The sequence below is a fragment of the Talpa occidentalis genome, unplaced genomic scaffold (assembly GCF_014898055.3).
Source record: "Talpa occidentalis isolate TD23 unplaced genomic scaffold, MPIMG_talOcc4v2.1 talOcc4.8, whole genome shotgun sequence".
Classification (NCBI taxonomy): Eukaryota; Metazoa; Chordata; class Mammalia; order Eulipotyphla; family Talpidae; genus Talpa; species Talpa occidentalis.
The window spans coordinates 3399273-3412442 of record NW_023605194.1 but is presented as its reverse complement, the minus strand read 5'-3'; the positions used below and the strand labels follow the sequence as shown (position 1 = coordinate 3412442).

The 13170-nt window shown below is 48.4% G+C and overlaps 1 protein-coding gene across 1 annotated transcript; it reads right to left on the bottom strand.

Annotated features, from left to right (window-relative positions):
• Window positions 1–490: 490 nt before the first annotated feature.
• Window positions 491–13162, bottom strand: TEX36 (testis expressed 36). Its single transcript, XM_037496791.2, has 4 exons — window positions 12954–13162; window positions 6394–6525; window positions 5600–5680; window positions 491–1135 (listed from the first exon to the last, which is right to left on the bottom strand). Exons 1-4 carry the CDS (start codon window positions 13002–13004, stop codon window positions 839–841), a joined length of 561 nt encoding a protein of 186 aa, XP_037352688.1. The 5' UTR covers window positions 13005–13162; the 3' UTR covers window positions 491–838.
• Window positions 13163–13170: the final 8 nt, after the last annotated feature.

The window sequence follows — 13170 nt, the reverse complement described above, 5'->3', positions numbered from 1 at the left end:
CTGGGATGTTGGTGGTGGGCAGAATTCTAAGGCGACCCCATGGTGTTCACTCTTATAAATGGGCAGAATCTGTGAACATAACGCAACACCACTGCCATGACTATCACGGCCAGGTGGCTTCCAGATGTAATTCAACTTCCAAATCAATTGCTTAAGATGTGGATTGTGCCCTCCCGTCAGGCCCTTGGCCTCCTGAGCCCCCAGAACTGTAAGCAATAAATGTTTTTTGTTAATTTGGCAAAAGAAAGCTATGGAGAGTGTCCTGGGTGCATCAGATCCAATTCTGTGATCACTTAAACAGGTTCGGTCGCTGGGAGGTGGCAGAGAACACGAAGTGTGACAGGGATTCAGACTGAGCATCTCAGGTTGTGTTCAAAGTGTTTGTGTTTATGCTCGTCCACACAATTGCGAATCCACAGAATGAAAACACCTGGTTAGCTCCTTTCTGAGGCTCAGGACAAGGATCAGAGAGGTGGTAAAATCAAGGCCTGCTTGCTCAGTATTGCTTGACATTCCAAAATGAAAATGGACCCTAGAGATAATGCATCTTTATTTGATAAGAATGTGAATGTTTTCAAACTTACTGAAAATCATGAAACTGTTTTAAAGGTAGAGAATGGTAATGCAGTCTATTTCTCATTTCTCAATATACAGGCTTTTTTTTTTAGCATCTATATTATCACTACAAGAAAACTTAACCCCATGTTAAGGTTTGTAAAGTCTCTTGTTCTGAACAAATCTTATGTCAAAGGATAATGCTGGATGAGAAAGTACACGGTTTTAGAAAGTCCGATGAAACAGCAACATCACAAAACTCATGAAGAATCTTCTGGAAGGACTAGGGCTCACTTGGAAAAACGACATTTTTGTCAACAGCAAACCTGACTTTTGGACCATTTTTCAAAATCTCTTTGTGGCTTCTCTCAGGGATACATTTAAAAGTGCTCCAGATCTCATTATGGTGTCTTGGAAAGCGTCTGAAGAGTGGGACCTCCGCAGCTTTCTGACTGACATACGATATTTGGTTATTTGATAAGCCGTCCAGATGAGATGGAACATAGTCACACGCCCAAAGATTGAAATTTCTTGAGACATGTTGCCTTTTTTCTGGGGGGATCTTCTTACGCCCCAAGCCCTGGGGAAGAATTGCAGGAAGATTAAAAGGAAAATATTCAGGGTCACAGAGCTCAAGCTCTTTATTAAAACCAGTTACTTGACTGTTTGTTCTTAAACACACGAGACAGCCATGCCCAGAAACTCCCTTCAACAGCCCTTCGGATCCAACGTGTCATCCTGCTGGGGTCTGGTCTTTGTCCTCGAGGCCACCTCTCCACCGAGGGGACTGGACCAGAACCAGAAAGACCACAGGCGATTATCAACCTGGACTCCCAGGCACCCCAGGATGCTCTGTGCATCCAAGTGGCTCCTGGGCTGCCCCACTGGCCACGTCCCCAGCACGGGATGGATGTTCCTTACTGTGAAGAAGTTCATCCCTTCCCAGAGGGTTCCCATGGAGGAGGCAGCCCCTTGGGTCTCTGCCCCCAGGCTTCCTCCCTGACTCTCAGCCCTTCCATGTGAGCCTGGGGATTGCTGTGTGTTCTGTTTTATGCTTCCGATTCTGGCCTGACTAGGTAAGAAGTGAAAAAAGAAAACCATCCGTTCAAGCAAAAGACAGGAAGGGAATAGACACTCGTTGCACAGACATTAATAAAGTGAGCTTGTCTTTTCATAGGCATCGTTCAGAGCAGCAGCAGGAGTCACGCTCAGATCAGGCCTTCGAGGGGCGCTTAATAAGGGGACAGGGCCGGGCTCCGGGTGACCCAGCTCGTCACACAGATTACCCTGGAGCCCGAGCAGGAGGAAAGAGACAGAATGACTCAGAGGGGTCCCTGGCCCAAGCTCCTTCCCCCAAAAGACTCAAGGAAACCTGGGGAAACAATGAAAAGCAAACAAAAGGAAGAGACAAGGGACAGGGAAAAAGAACTACTACGAGGGAAGTAACAAGTAAAGCAACAAGTAGGGTTTGTATTTCAGCCTAAATACTTGCTGATAATGTGACTATGAAATATATTGATATTTTATGAATTCACAAAAAGGAAGGAAAGTAGGGGAGGAGGGAGGGAGGAGCAAGAGAGGGTGGGAGGGGAGAAGAGCAGGTAGGAGGGAGGAAGCCAGGCTGGAGCAGAAATTCCAGACTTTCTTTTTTTTTTTTTTTTTTAAACATTTATTTATTTTTTTTTTTTTAAGATTTATTAATTTATTTATACAAGCACTGGGTACAGTCAGAAGCGCGGGAGGGTGAGAGAATTCACCAGAGCCAGAGCCGGGAGCAGAGCAGGCAGAAGGATCGAAGTACACTGCTGAGGGGAGCAGCGGGCGGCAGGAGAGGTCTGCGCGCCATGTGGGACCCTCACCCAGCGGCTGGGGATTGAACCGGCGCTGCAGAGGCTGCGGGCAGCTTCGCAGCCCGCTGCTCAACCGCTGCGCCACCGGGGAGGCCCAATTCCAGACTTTCAACTTGACTGGAGCAGTCAGTGCCCCTGGTGTGACCTTTGGGAGGTGGCACTTAACTGTGTCCCGAGAGAATGGCCCCCCATGTGTCAGGAGAGCACAGCCTGGCCCCCCACAGGAGAACCCCTGGAAAGGGAGTGAGAGAGATAAGACACCCAGGAGGACTTGCCTTATTCTTGGGGAGAAGCTCTTAATTTTTATACTCACAGATTAATAGTGCTCATGTGATTCGTGAACGTTTATACTGAAGGTAACCACTAGTAGAACAGCATAAAAGAATGAGCAAATCCAATCTAGCAAAATCAGGGAGGCATCAAACAACATGCAAATATGATAAACAGAAAATGAAATGTCAGAAATAAAGCCAAAAAACATAAATTCTAACTGTGTGAATGGGCTAGACGCTCGTAAAAAGAAACTGGATTAAAAAAAATGTTAGTTCTATTTATGATAAAAGCAAACCCAAAAGAAAGACTGAAAAGTATAAAGACAAAGGAAAGGACCATAGTATAAAGAACAAACACTGGCAAAAAGAAATAGGGGTCATGCTGACGTCAGAGAATTCACCACTGGACGTACTGACACACATTAAAGAGGGTTTCTTCACTTAATAAATAACAAAAGCCACTAAAAGAATAAAATAATCATGAATTTTTATGCATAAGGACATGGTATGAAACTAATGTAAAAAGGAGAGAAATTCAAAAATAATCTTAGAAAGAGAAATTGATGGATTAAGACAAAAATTAAGAAAAGGAGAAAGGTTTTGAATAATATAATTACAGCCCAGAATTAATAAATACAAAGAACTTTATCACCAACAGAGAGGGAATATATTTTCTTTCTAAACACCTTGGAGCATTTGTTAAAATTAATCATGTATAAGCTAACAAAGATAATCTTTATAACTAAAAATGTAGAAGTGGATCATTTCCTATAAAGCTTATTAGAGGCCCTATAACTAGATATTTGCAAGAAAGGGATGATCTTTTAAAAATCCCAAACTTAAAGACAATTCAAGTCATTCTTCTAAATTTTTTTTTACTTTAAAGAAGCTAAAAATTAAGTCATGGACTATTTGGAAGCAAATAATAATGAAAACTTGCTAGAAAAATCTTTGGGATATAGCCAAAGCAGTAAGGCAAGGAATATTCATAGTTTCCATGAATTTATTAACAAAACAATTTCAAGTATATGTACTAAATATCGAACTGAAATAAGTTAAAAGAATAGTATTCAAATAAACACTTGTAAGATAAGACTATTCAATACATTTGAAATAAGTGTATTCAAATACATTTGAAAGTTACAAAATAAATTTTAGGCACCATGTATCCATAAAATAAATTAATAACTGAGGGAGAAATTAAAAAGGTATTGGGGAAAAAACAGCTCATTTTAAAAGATATCGAACCCAAATAATTTTATGAGCAAATTCTACCTAACCTTCATTAAGTTGAAAATCTGCACATTATGTAAACTATTCCAGAATGTAGAGAGAGTTGGAAAGTTTCCAAGTTTTTCTACAAGACTCGCATAACTCTGGTAAAATATATGTGTTATAAAATTTTGTTTGTATCATTAGCAAGATAAACACTTATGTGTGTATGTTTGCACATGAATTGCAAAAATTCTCAAATTTTACATACCAGATGATTAATGAATCACCAACATGAGATTGTGAGTAGGGAAAATAAAGGTGCAAATTTTTTTAATTTGATATAATTTTGTATTATTTGAAAAATGTAAAGATCATGTGTTGCTTTGGTAATTTAGTATCATTTTAAAAATTCCATTTAGAGAGGTGGCAAAATGTTCTGTATTCAATATTCTGCCAGAGGCAAACCAGATTTTTCAGGTTAAACCACTCCAATTAAGCTTGGATATTGTATCCTTCAGGGAATGAGTAATTTTGGGCAAGTTGTCTGACTTCACTGGCTCTCAGTTTCCTCATTTCTAAATTGAGAATAAGAGTAATTAACCAGTAGGGTTGTGAGGATTAAATGAGATAATATGAAATGCTAATACATGGCAAGGACTGACTAACTGGTGACCATTATTAGCATTATCATCACCATTATTAGCATTATCATCACACCACCATCACACCACCACCATCACCACACCACCATCATCACAATGTCTCTGTCATCATCACCACCACCATCATCACCATCATCATAGCATCTATCACCATCATCATCACCACCATCACATTATTATTGTCATCAACATTACTGTCATCATCATCATCATCATCATCATCATGGATTTTCAGGTTTGGTAAGGACTCTCAGAGAACTTCCATGTATTAAATCTGCCTAAGATGTGTTAACCCTGCCCTGTCTTGTTTGGGAACCCCTAGCCACAGGTGCAGTGGAGCCCTTGAAATGTGGGTCTTCCAAGTTGAGAGGGACTGTAAGAACAAAGCTCTGAAGACCTAGTAAGATGTCTGTGAGGTCTGTAAGATACATGCAAGCTAAAATGTAAGAGATCTCACTCATAATTCTCACATTGATTACATGGTGAGTTGATACTTTGGGGAATTATTGGGTTCCACGAAACAAATTATTAAAATTAATTTCACTTGCTCCTTCTTATACAAGGTGGCGACTAGAAAATCTCAGGTCACACACGCGGTTTGCACTGTTCCCACCGCAGCACCAAGTGCTGTGAGACTTTCCTTTCTCCAGGGAAGACCGTGCCCCTCTAGAGAAGAGACAACTCTGCTTCTAGGGGTTGCTTTGAGCCCTGTTTCTAGAAGCCTTGGCTCTGTTGTCCAGAGACATTCCTCGGCACCCCCTTCTCCCAGGACAGATCTTCCCCAGAAAGCTCCCAGCTGAGGACAGGTCTCGGGAGGCACGTCGGGGACCACGAGGCGTGGAGACCTTGGCAGCAGGAGCTGGGGTCGACTTTGAAAACTGCACGGAAGTGGCGAATGTCGTGCAATTTCTTAATGACACGTGACGAGACTTTACCTTCCACCTTGTCCCAATGTTGAGCTCAGTCCTTGAGTTTCCACTAGTGTCTGCAATGGCAGAGCCCTGACGCCCAGCCCAGCCCTCAGTCATTGGAGGGACGTGCTCACCATGTCCAGGTAGTGTCCAGAGTCCTGGAAGCTGTGCCGGTTGTCGTGTACGGAGAAGGGGAAGTTGTTATTCACGGCTTGCTGGAAGAGAGTGGGGGGGGGGCAGAAGAGTGACCTGAGAACCCCGTGTTTCAGAACCGGCACAGTCAGTGTGGGAGGGGGATGAGGGAGGCAAGGCGGCCTGGAATAAGTAGACCCGTCCCCAGCGATGGCCCGACTGCGCTGGGTGAGGGGAGGTCGGGTGCGCATCAGCTTCAGGCTTTGACACGTTTTTGTCAACTTACTGGAAACCAGAAGGAAGCAAGTCTCTTTCAAAACACCTTTGGAGGCAAGGAAGGGAAAGTTTATAGGTTCATGGAACCGAAAGCTGGAAGTCTTTTGAGGCCAACTTCTAGGATTCTTCCAATGAGGGTCCTGGAAGACCAGAGGCCTGGCCCCAGGGGCACGGGGTTTGTGAAGGTGTCAGGTCACTGCCAGCTTCTCCTCCCCACCCTCTGTGTCTCTGTGGCTGCTCGTCCCTTCCGGGTGGACAGTGCTCACGAATGAGCTATGAGCCTTGGCCAAGGCTCTGCTGCTTATATGCAGACAGTCTAACTCAACTGTTAGGGCCAGGAGGTGGCGCGTTCTAGAGAGCCTCTGGGGCACCACAGTGGCCAGGGTGTGATACAGGGGTGCCCCTGGTGTTGAGGGGCACAGGGATGGTGAAGGAGCAGTTGCTGAGAAGCAGGACATGTCCGAGGTGCCGCCCCTTGGAGAGCAGGGACGATGCGGCCTGGCCAGATCCGCGGACTCACCTTCTCCCGTATCTTGTAGATGGGAGGAAGCTTCCCCTCCACCTGCTGAGACAAATGTGGGCTGCGGGGCTCTTTCAGTGTGGCACTGGTGATGGATTCTGGTGTCTTCTGCGTTAGTCCGATGTGCGAGAACTGGAAGAAAGCACACGCCTTGATTCGAACCAGACTCATCTGACTCTGCTCCAAGTAGCAGGGCTTCTTTGCAAAGCGATTAAAATGCAATGCGGTCACGCCTGGCATGCGATGGAAATGGCATGATTTTTGTAATTTTCAAGTATTCTTTCCAAGACAAAAAATATTGTAATGGCCCGAGGCCATCCTCGCTGGTTGTTTCCAGTTACAGGCCCACCCTGCTGCGCTGGAGCCTGGCATTGTCTCTGCAGCCTGGTGGGGCGGGTGTGGCCCCCTGAGAAAGAGCTGATGTGTTCTGAGAGGCAGAGCTGTGTCATTTGAGATCTGGTCTGGGGGCTCCCTGCAGCTCACGGATCTCACTGGAGTTTGAAGGAAGAGCCAAGCTCCCGCAGGTGTGAGTGGGGCCAACAGCACAGGAAGGCCAGGAGGGACAGGCCCAGGTGATTCTGCACTGAGGACTTGGGGGGCGGGTAGAAGAGGGGAAGGTTATTTGGGGTGGGGGTCCTTGCCGTCAACCCATGGAAGGGAAGGGAAGAGAAGGACTGAGTGGAGGGAAGTGGCTCCAGCTCAGCCCTTAGCTCACCTCTCAGGGGCACTGGGTATGGGGTGAGGGGACTGGCCTTCATGTGCCCTTTTGGAGCAGTCATAAGGTGCAGGTGCCCAGGAAGAGGGGGTGACCTTGGGGAGGCAGCTGTCTTTAGCCAATGAACCCCAATGGGATGGCACCACCAAGAGCCACACCCTCAGCCGCTGGGAGAAGGAGCCCTTCACTCCGGAAGGGGGTGTGGATGGACTTGATGGCCACTGTTTAAGCACCTTTTAAAAACCACCCCAACGGGCCTCCCTGGTGGCGCAAGGGTTTAAGCCCAGCACTGTGAAGCTATCTGTAGCCTCTGCAACATGAGTTTGATCACCGGCCAGGGAGCTACCCACATGGCACAGCAGACCTCTCCTGACTCCCCACTGCTCCCCTCAGCAGTGCATTTCAGCAGACCCACCTGTTCTGTTCCCCACTCTGTCTCTGGTGAATCCTCTCACCCCCCACATCTCTGGCCTGTACCCCAGTTCTTGTATGCATAAGTAAATCTTTTGGAAAAAAATAAATAAAAACCACCCCAAGCTTTGAAGTAGGGCTCTCTAGGAGAGGAACATGAATAGAAACTACAATGTGACCAAAAGACAAGACCTCAGCTCCTCCCCACAAAGGGGACCATGGCACTGGGGTGTGGGGGGAGTCACAGAGGTGGGCTCTGTGGGAGTCACAGCAGCAGCCTCTCCTGCTAGGTGAACCTCATGAAGCCCCAAGTTCTTTAGCTATACAATGGGGATAATTGTATGTAGTCTGTGGGGTAGATGGGATTCAAAGGAAAAGACCTGCTCCCAGGGTCAACCATTCTGTGTCAGCTTGCATTTTGTTGACCCGCCGCTCTGGCCCAAGGCCAGGCTTCGACCTCCTCTCTTGGTTCATGATATTGGCCAACACCGCTGTCCTCGGGTCATCGTCGAGCTGCACGTCCAGGTGGCCAGAATCAAAGTCACCTGACACTGAAGGTGCCCTTCGTATGTTACCCTATTACAAAGAGGGGTGGGGATTGCATTAAATAAGTCATAGACTTGGGGCATTCTCAAGCCATGAGACAGAGGTCTAGACCGTGCAGCAGTGAACAGAGATTCTAAACTCGGTGCAGAGCAGAACAAGGAAAGAAACAGCGTGAGATCCCCAGCCAACATGATGCAAATAAACGATCCGGGACACGCAGCATGACATAACTTACAAGAACAGGTCCCAGTAAAGGAACTTCCATCAGACACATTTGAATGGCTGTCTGGGGAGGTTGGGGTGGCGTGGGGAGGTGTAGAAACGGGGATCAAGGCAGGGAAACCAGCTCACACCTCATGCCCTCAGGCACAGACTCCCCATGACAGACAGGAAATGACCGCAGGCTCCCCCAGGAGAAGGTGTTCGGGGCAAGAGGAAGACACTCTTGGCAAGATCGTTGAAAAGTTTCTTAGCTAATGATGTGTTTAACGTTGTCTTTTCTCTCCACAACAAATGTAACTCTGTTCCTGATTAGCGTTGTACTACACACTCAGGGTTTTCAGCAGTTCAAACGATGAAAAACACAAGGAAAAAAAGAACATCCCCCCAAAATCCTCAAACTTGCCCTTTCTGTTAACTCTTTGTGGCCCCATAGTCGTGCATCCCATAAAAACATACACCCCCATGTGCATGATTTTGCATACAGAGGATCACATTGAAGATCCCTCTGATTTCACAGTGACTTTCAGTGACTTTCTCCTTCCCTCTCCTGCCGCCCCTGCTGCCACACACATGATGTCGCCTGTGGGTCTGCTACTCCTAGGCAGCCTATTCGGCCGCCATTTTGTCACCTAAACAAGGTCAAAGTGGTCCGGCCAGTTAGGAACAGGAGCCCAATCCTTCAGCCCTTCAAATCAAACAAGAGCACAAAGCTGGATCACACTGGGAAGGTCATGCATCACAAGGCATGTCCAGAATGCCCAGGGGGCTGAGGACCAATGCATAACATGTGCATCAGGAGGTATGTCCAGAACGCCCAGGAGGCTGAGGAATGATGCATAACACATACTCCCGATTTATTCATCACGAGGTATGACCGGGAATGCCCAGGGGGCCGAGGACCGATGTATGACAAGGGACCCCAGAAGCTGATCAGTGGAGCGCCTTGTTGATAAGATTAGAACCATGGCTGGGGATTAGGGTGTATCATCAATTAGAAGTGCCTGGAGGGCAGACTCGCAATCCCTAATCTTCTACACCCTTCCCTTTTCTTTAATCTCCTTACAACCAATTACGTGTGTAAATAAAAGGACCAGGATCTTGCTCTTCAGCAGCATCCTGCATTACGTAGCCTGCTCCACGACTCCCGTTTGTCAGTGTGGTGTTGTCCGAGGCAATAGTCGCCAAGACCTGGACACTCTGTGGCCTCGTACAAACATCTGTACCCACAGAGGGACGTGGGTCACTTTACAAAAATTAGCCCCTATGGTCCACACTGCATCACCCCTGGCTTTTCCCACTGAACAAGATACTCTAGAGAGTTTCAAAGCCAAATTACATATTTCAATTTACTCTGCATTATATTTTTCGTTGTTTTTAAACTATTACTCCTATAGCAAATATCAATAATAAAAAGGGCCCCTTCCCCTCTCGCTTCCTCCAGCCTGACCTTATCCACACTCGTGCTCAGAATGGTGTAGAGCAGCCCCGATACAAAACGGGGTGCCTGACTGTGGGTCCTCACCCGCATGCTTAAAAGGACTTATCAATGCTCTACCGCAGGCACACGCGAAAGGTTAATAAAAGGTTTATTTACAAGGGAAGGGGAAATGAGGAAATGTACAGCTCAGGGAGAAAAGTGGGAGACAAAGTTTTAAATGAGTCCTACCCGATCCGCCGATCAGGAATCCCAAAATGGCACTCTCAGAGCTGGCCGCCAGCCAGGAGCGGTGAAGCCAGGAGGCGAGCGATCGCGAGCCAGAGAGCCCAAGGCCCACGTGTTTGGTTTTTATATCCAACCTGGCTGCCCAACTCCACCCTCAGGTCCCAGCCACCCTCCCTTTGGTGGTGACGGGATTTGTCTTTCCCAATGTCCTGATGGCTTTAGTCTGGAGTGGGGGTGGGGTCCACAAAGCCTGCATGGGATTAGCTCAGGACATCATTTCCCCCTAACAGGAACACTCCAGAAAACGAGACCGGGGAGGGAAGTTATGGTAACGCCTCTCACTAGCTGATGACAACTGACTTGAGTTAATCTGTATTCTGCACGTCTGTAGGTTAAATCTCTATAAAAATGGCTCTAGTATTTTAATTTCACTCTTTAAAATATACATTTAATGGCTATAGCATGATAGCTGTGGAATAAACCCTTCTGCTAGATATTGTAACCGTGAAATATAGCTTTTTAACTAGTTGGCGGTGAAATTTTTGCTGCATTCAATCTCTCAATGACTGAAATATTCAATAGGAAGGTGACAGTGTGTATAAAAAAACCCTTTCCTGCCCAGCAACAGCCAGATAACAACTTGCAAGGTCAACTGCAAAATGACTGTCACCTCTAATGTGGCAATTACTGTCCTCCCAAACGGCCACTGACTCAAAGCCAACAATTTCTTTAATTTTCCCAACTCATCTGCAAGTTACTTTGGAAAACTTCATGATCAGCACTATTTTTCCTCTGCTTTGACCCCTTAGTGAGAGATGAGCACCGTGGGCACCTTCCTGGATCACTGCAGAAAAAAGGTCCGTCCTCCCTCCCGAGGGAATGCTGACTGCATTTGGGGTTGCATTGGGGGGGGTGAAAAATACCACCCCAAACTCCTCTGGGGCCATGTGACCCAATGAGATGGACGACGGAAGCGGAAGTTTTCAGGGCAGGGATCCTGCTTGGGAAAGCTGTGGTTTTCCCACAAAAAGGAGCAGACTTAGCTGATGGGTGTTTTCTCTCTTTTTGTGCTTTGACCTTTCCTGCCCTGCCCCACCCTGAGTTGAACAGCCCTGCGCTGAGATGACAGACAGGTGGCAGGAGAGAACCAGACTGACAGCTCCCCGGGCTGCAGCCCCAGCAGCCCCAGCAGCCCCAGCAGCCCCAGCAGCCCCAGCAGCCCCAGCAGCCTGCTTCTGGGTGGATTGCTCCCCGAGGAAGACAAGCCCCTATTTGGTAAAGACACTGTAGTCAGCTTAGAATATTCAGTCAAACACAACCCTAACTGATATTGTAAGTGACAGAAAGAAACAGAGCTACTTAGTCTGAGAAATTTACGTTTTTCTCTTCACGACCAACTAGCATTATGTAGTTCACACCATTTCCTATTTTACTTTGGCTGCCAGGAAACTCAGAGCCAAAACGCAAAGCCCAAATAACTACCATGGAGGCCAGATGGCCTGTGTATCTATGTGGTACAGCTTCCCCATCTCAGTCTCTGATTTCAAAGTATATTTAAGCTGGCTTAGAATGTTTTTATTTCTATTTTACCATTATACTGTGGCTGTTTTCCACACATCACAGTTATGCACCACTTAACGACCGAGATGTGTTCTGGAAAATCATCCTTAGGTGATTTCGTCAACATGGGAAAGTCACAGAGTGTGATTACGCCAACGCAGAAGCTACAGCCTATACCCACCGGGGCCGTGGGCACCCACCCACAGGACCCATGTCACGAGCATGGTGTGGCCCACCGGCACCAGACACCACAAAGGGACACGTGACTGCATTTAGAACTTTGTGGAATGAAGCGGGACGCACAAACAATACATAGGTTGTCAGCGTATATTTCATAGACGGTGTGAACATGTGACACGTCAGTGGCACCGATGTGTGACGTGTCCACTGACATACATGTGAGTGCTGCGTGCCCGCCCCTCACGCTGGGCCGCGGGGCATGAATCCCTCCTGACCCACGCGGCCCTGTCACCTCGCCCGTCAGGCTCCTGGGATCAGGCAATAAGCTCAGATGTAGGCAGCACCGCAGCCAGCCATGCCCGGGGGGTGCGGTTGACTTTCTCGTGCCTGCAGACCTAAATTCTCCAAGATGTTTTTTCCACGTTTCCTTTTCCTTCCAGACAGCAGCGTGTTGAGCCTTTCTGAGTCCCCCGCCCGGGGACGCTAGCTCACACTAGCTCACACTTTGCTCGTCTCCCCAGGGTCGGGGCGGCGGGCACATCTTGGCCACCCTTTGCGGGTGGATGGAGGAACAAGGAATGGACAAGATCCTGCCGGAGACGCAACAGCCCTTGGGCCGCGAGGAGACGGGAGCTCCCCTTGGGGTGGAGCAGCGGTGCCTGGAGGGCAGCAGGATAGAGACCGTCCCCCGCTCTGAGGCACGCTCGAGAGGGGCCGAGGAAGAGCGTGAGGCTGCAGAGGTGCGTGTCCAGGTGATGCAAAGGGCAGCGCTGCGTTGCCAGCCCCTGCCCGTCTCGTCATCGGGGGCCACGGCCCGATTTTGAGGCGGCGGGAATTTGATTCTGCTTCTAGCCCTGTGTCCTCTCCCCCCACAGGTATTCGTCAAGCGCATCCTGTGTGCCGGACGCTGCTGGAGGAGCTCGGGGTACGGTCAGTAAGAGACAGGGTCTGCAGGCCGCAGAGGCCGCGCGCGGTGGGGAGACCCACAGGGCGGCCTGCGTTGTCAGTTGCTCGGGGTGAGAGACAGCGGCTGTGGGGAAGGCAGAGGCCGCAGCCTTGCCCCCGGGACACCGTGGTGCCTAGTGCTGAGGTTTCCACGCTGACTTCCTTCATCTCCCCAAGCTGCTGGGGCCCATCGCACAGAGGAGGCCCCGAGGCTGGCCTGTCAGGCTCCAGGGAGTAGCCGCAGGGGAGGTTAACTCAGTGCTGAGCCGCAGCACCCCTGGCTGAGGAGGCAGGAAGAGGGCCCTCCGCCTTGCTTACCCATCGCCCGTCCTTATCCGAAGGTGGGTTGAAGCGTCTCCCTTTGGCCATTTTTTACAGGAAACTGCTGGTGGCTGAAGGGGGCTCTCTTCCCTCTCCCCCACCTCATCAGCCCCACGTATCTGGGGAGCCGCTCCTCCTCCTTGGTTCGGATCTTGAGTTCTCAGCCTCACCAGGAGGGGAGTCCGTGGTGGCCATGGAACCAGAACCCGGCCGT